This window comes from Carcharodon carcharias, chromosome 6, assembly GCF_017639515.1.
Source record: "Carcharodon carcharias isolate sCarCar2 chromosome 6, sCarCar2.pri, whole genome shotgun sequence".
NCBI lineage: Eukaryota > Metazoa > Chordata > Chondrichthyes > Lamniformes > Lamnidae > Carcharodon > Carcharodon carcharias.
The window spans coordinates 102,313,333-102,318,967 of NC_054472.1; the positions used below are offsets into that span (position 1 = coordinate 102,313,333).

Genomic DNA, 5,635 nt, shown 5'->3' on the forward strand with positions numbered 1-5,635 from the left:
GAGGACTTTACAGGGTCAACAGGTTTGAGTTTGCCAGTGTCATTTCTGGTGCACTGGTCGATGCCAGGTAGCCCATCCAGTTTCATCCCTTATCCAATTTTCTGTAGTGGTTTGGCCTGAGGGCATTTAAGAGTCAACCACATTGCTGTGGGTCTGGAGTCACATGTAGACCAGATCCGGTAAGGATGGCAGAATTCCTCCCCCAAAGGGCATTAGATGGGTTTTTACAACAATCGACAATGGTTTCATGGTCATCATTAGGCTTTTAATTCCAGACATTTTATTGAATTCAAATTCTATCTACTGTGGTGGGATTTAATCCAGGTCCCAGAGCATTACCCTGGTCTCTGGATTATTATTCCAGTGACAGTACCATTACACAGACACCAGATAATACCAGCCAAGACCGACTAAATATTCCCAACAATTCCTGTTTTTAATTTTGGGACCAAGTCAGTGTTTATGCTCCTCAGGAGTCTTTTTCATCTAATACTATCAATAGAACCTTTCCTTCTCTTGTCCTAACCTAGCTTTCCCCTAAATGTTTATCCAGCTTCCCCTTAACTTTACACCTAAATTCAACCACATCTTGATACAAAACCAAAACTACTTCACACTGATGAATAACATATTTATGGGGAAACTAGATAAATCCAAGGGAGAGAAATTAATCTTCAGGTATGTTAATAGGATTAGATGAGATAGGGTGGGATGTGGCACTTGCGGACAAACCAGTTGAACATTGGTTTGTCCACAAGTGTCAAATCCCATCATCTCTCGGGTTGCTTGATACAGAATGTGTTGTGAGGCCAATTACTATTTAATATTAACATTGCCTTTTTAAACAGTTCTGTTTAACTGGCTTTTCTCTTTTGTTGGACTGAATTTTAAATTCATATATTAATGGAAGGGATTCCAGTTTACAGTGTGAATTCGCAGTGCTGATGACCTGCTTTGAACTCTTGTGATCACCACCGCGGTTAGAATCTTGCAGGTGGCCTTCAATCACAGCGCCTACATTAAAATTATGAAGTAATGGTTAAAAAAAACACACACCTGCCACTGGACAAACCGATTTAGTTAAATGATATAAAGCAGTAGCGCAGGCGGAGGGTCAAACAATAAATTTTAACATGGACAGGAATGAAAAAACAACTTGTAACGCCAGCGTTTCTTTTAAGTTAATTTTAAAATATTTGTGTTATTTAATTCTATGGTTACAGGGAGAGCTGGGAAGCAAGTTCATATAATGGGTCTGGTTGTTCATGACTCCCTGAGGGCGCAATGAACTTTTCTGATTTATTGGAGCATTTTGGCTCATTTGCTTGTGGATTTCTGTCTTCGTTTGGTTGACATCGCCACTGGGCTGTTGGATCGGTGGAGTATGAATTGTATTGCCAAATCTAGACTAGGCAAAGTGGAATGGAAACAGAGCGTTGGGAGTGTAAGGCAAAAAACTGGGGCAATGGTGAAATGTTATAATAATTTTATTTAACCTCTATAAATCGCGAATATTTCTATACTTAGTGTTTAAGTGCCAGGGTGAATACTGGTGGGACTTATAGGCGGCCAGTTTAAAGCAATTTACTTTGTTCCAAGTGAGGGTGAAGGCACACACTACAAATACCACATTCAGAAGTTACCAAAAGCGCCCTGTTCAATTCGCGATTTGTAAGAATTATATAAGGAGTCATGCAATTTATACTGTTGCACTCTCCAGTCATGTAAACTACTAAAGTAAGCCACTAATTACAAAGCCCAAGACCCCAATTGCAGTTGCATGATAAAATAGAACCGATAGCAAATGTTACACATTAAATTACAATGCAATTATGTATATAAATAGATGTTTATTTTCTGTTGTAACTGTTGTAACAGGCCTCTCCCTGAACTGCCGGTTATGCAGCAAACGTTTTTATTGACAAACTGAGAAAAGCAGAAAAGGGGAGCTTTAAACAGTAAATGTGACCATCTGACCCTCGCGCCAGGCCGGGCTGGGGGCGGGATTGTAGAAGAGGTCAATGTTACTCTGCCTACAACCGCCTATTTCAAGGATCTCTGCTCATGATTCTTTCATATAGCGTTAAAATGCAGGTCAACAATCGGGACTAATGGTTATCGAGAGATGATCGGCGTTGACTTGCTCCTCCTGAGAATTTCCTGCCAAGTAAATGTATCGGTTCAGTAAAATTGAATTATTTTCATTGTGGGCAGCTTTTCGATGTATAAGTGCAATTTCTTCACTTTGCTTCTCCCTCCGCGCATAAAACCCCTGTTTAATGGTGGTGAAAGCATTTTTTTACAAGACATTCGAGCACTAATATTAAAGAATTGATTTATACTGTTTGTGTCGCGCGATGTCTAGTGGACATGTTGTCGCTAAAGGATGGGGCTCTCCCATTTCACTGACCTCGTGACCACAAGACTCGACTGACAGAATGACGCGTCCTCTCGGGCAATGAAATAGTTACAATAACGCGTACAATACACATTTTAAATCGGAAATTGAGGTTATAAGCAGCTGCGCAGTCTTTTTACTAGAAATCGTGTCTTTTCCTGAGGTTGTGTCCTGACTATTTTTTCAATAGTTGTGCGCTTCAATGCTGGGAAAGGCGCATTGGCGCAGTTATTTGACATCCACTGGGATTTATGTGGCCAGCATCCGACCTTACAGAACTATCGCAAGTAAAAAGGATGTGATCAGATTACAAATACAGACTTTTAATCTTAAATTTTCAAGACTTTATTCGCTAATGATAAAAAGTGCAAAAAAGTACAAAAACATGTCATTTCAATAAGAAATTAAATATTTACATAATGATTGCTGAAGCAATTCTTATCCAGTACAAACTGCGGGCCGCTGCTTGTGGAAGACACTTGGTTCTACAAATTTCCCTATTAAAAATAAAATTCCAAGAGATAAAAAAGTACAATGTTTTTCGATCATTGTATTCTGAAAGACACAAAAACAGCAGCCCCCTCCCAACCCCCGTAGAATTGATCTGAAGCATAAAATGAAAGCAAAGATATTTTAAATATACAACCTTTAAATATCAGGCAACATTTTCAAAACACCCTGAGGACAACTACAATTTAAGAAAAGCATTTTTGGTTTTTAATACTGTCGATATTTTTTTGCCTATAGTCTTTTTTTTAAAAAAAGGTAGTCCCCTATGCCGAGGGGAAATTGGAGTAATACATGGCACTACTGGCGTCCGAAAGGACAGACGAGATCAGATTACTCTCTGCAGAAGTCAATCCATTTGGATTTGCTTCTGGTGCATTATAGGCAAGTCCGGCCAGGTCAGGTCGAGAAACCGACGTGAGGTATTGCTCGAACTCATTGCGATCTACATCCGCTAGCAGGTCTGCCTGGCTGAGGTGCTCAAGGTTATCCACATGGTGCGCGTCAGGTGGTGGCGAGAGTTGTCCTGCGTGCACATGCTGGGGCCGCTGGCTGTTTGACGAGCACATCTGGTTGTAGTACATTGCTACCACGTTGTGGCAAGAGCTGAGCACCCCATGGAAACCACTGTCGTGTCCCATCTGATCACTCTGGGGAAGGCCCAGCTCAGCTCGGTGCCTTCGGAACATGGCTATCTGGGTTTCCTGCGCGGAATACTCGGAATGGTGCTGCTGCTGTTGCTGCTGGTGGTGGTGGTGGTAACCGGGACTGTTCCCGTAAGGCATCATTTGGCAATCTTCCTGTAAATGCGGAGGGAAAAATACGGAACTTGCTTCTAGCACATCCAAAGGAGAGGTCTCCGGGGTTGGCAAGCCGAAACTGTCCACACTGGCTGCCATGGTCTGCGCTTCCCTGTAATGGCTGAGCGGAGGAATCTGGTTTTGGAGACAGTAGCCGGTGTCGTGGTACGTGAGGTTAATATTCTGGTTACATACCCGCCCCTCATTGCCCAGCTGTTGCTCGGACATGCTGTGCATCAGGAGACCCGTGTCCACCCGCTTAATTCTCTTGATCTGCTTTCTCCGCCGGGGCCGGTATTTGTAGTTGGGATGTTCCTTCATGTGCTGGACCCGAAGCCTTTCTGCCTCTTCCACAAAGGGACGTTTCTCAGCTAAGGAAAGCCCTCTCCATGATTTACCTGCAGATAGACAATACAAGTGAACGGTGAACGCGTCATTATCGAAAAATTAAATCTCCAATTAACATTTCACCACATTTATCTGGTGTTTGCTACTTTTAATCAGATGAGTTATCTAGAAACCCGCCTTTCACTTATTTCTGTACAGTTTACACTGTATAGGGAGGATGGATTATTACGCTCTGTTTGTAGATGCACATTCAATGTATCCACCGATGCATCCGTTTGAAATATCTTTGGGGCAAAGTAAAGTCCGTCGAGCTTTAATTTAAAAACCTCCTTTCTTTCCCCAACCCTTGTCCTTACCCAGCATCTTGCTCAGCTCGGCGTTGTGCAGGTCCGGGTTTTGTTGAGCGAGCCTCTTGCGTTCGTCCTTTGCCCAGACCATGAAGGCGTTCATGGGCCGACGGATGCGGTTTTCAGACTTGGATCGGTTGGCATTGTTCGCCTGATCGGCGGCGCTGCCAACCTTGGCATCCCCGAGGGAACTCATGGATTCAGCCCACTGGCAGGGTCCCATCGCCGGCAGCATTCCCGCCATATGGCACCTACTCTGAGTCTGGTCGTCACTGGCGTAACCAGCATCAGGGCTGCTCATTCCTGGAGTGGGACTCGTGTCAGGATAGGGAAGTAAAAACCCGGGCTGCTTTCCTCCACCGCGATCGGATGGGGATGATTTGATTTGCTTTGGCTCGGGCTGGCGCGCGCACATACAAACTTCACTCGCTATCTCCAATTCTCCGCTTTGGATGTTGCAAAGTTTTTGGCAACTGGGCTTGATAAGCACAACGGCGGCCAATCAGAAGTCAGGGGGCGTGGCCTTTCCGGGAAAGGTTGCAGGAGGTGGAGCCTGAAAGCTGCCCGCCCCGCCCATTCCCCCTGGACCTTCCACCTCCAGAAGCTGAAGGATCGTTTCTAATGGAGAAAGCTGTTCATGCTGTTAATAAACAACTTTGATCAACAACGCATATTCGGGGCTGTCAAAAGAGAATTTAATTCACAACAGTCAAAAATCATCACAGTCGTTCACACAGACCCAGTCTGCTGAAATAAGCACCTTAACTCAAATTATCTTCCAAAATAAATCGCCAATAAACAAAGAAATGATTTTGGAGTTTGGCTAATTTGTATCCTCGGCCTGAACTAATTTCGATGCTGACTGTCTTGCAGCGTGTTTACAGCACACTTCAGTTTTATACCTCAGGAAAAGCAAGGCATTTTCTTTAAATAAAGTTTTTTTTAAAAATTTCAGATCTGCCACTACTACCCCATCGCCCCCATCCCCGCCGTTCATTCAAAGTGTTTGAAACTCATTGCGACTATTTAACATTTACAAAATAGAATGACTGCGCCCTTGCTGCATGAAGAAGTCCTTATTAAAATGGGTTCCATGAATAGAATTGAGTTACGCTTTTACACTAAACCTTTCGGAGACCTAATACTGATCTAAAGCAGAATTTCAATGTAAGTTCGCCAAGGATTAATCGGCCACCTTTGGTCAGAAAGTCAATAATTCGTTGTCCTTCCAAAAC

At 43.4% G+C, this 5,635-nt stretch overlaps 1 protein-coding gene across 2 annotated transcripts; it reads right to left on the reverse strand.

Moving 5' to 3' along the window:
* Window positions 1-1,896: 1,896 nt before the first annotated feature.
* LOC121278722 (transcription factor Sox-17-alpha-A-like) lies at window positions 1,897-4,840 on the reverse strand. 2 transcript variants are annotated; one of them, XR_005943268.1, is made up of 3 exons: window positions 4,410-4,840; window positions 2,815-4,103; window positions 1,897-2,160 (listed from the first exon to the last, which is right to left on the reverse strand). XR_005943268.1 is itself a non-coding variant. In XM_041189090.1 (2 exons), exons 1-2 carry the CDS (start codon window positions 4,813-4,815, stop codon window positions 3,172-3,174), a joined length of 1,338 nt encoding a protein of 445 aa, XP_041045024.1. In that variant the 5' UTR covers window positions 4,816-4,840; the 3' UTR covers window positions 2,728-3,171. The 2 variants fall into 2 exon arrangements, 1 of the variants encoding a protein (XP_041045024.1); XM_041189090.1 differs by lacking the exon at window positions 1,897-2,160 and having other exon boundaries at window positions 2,728-4,103.
* Between the last annotated feature and the right edge of the window lie 795 nt (window positions 4,841-5,635).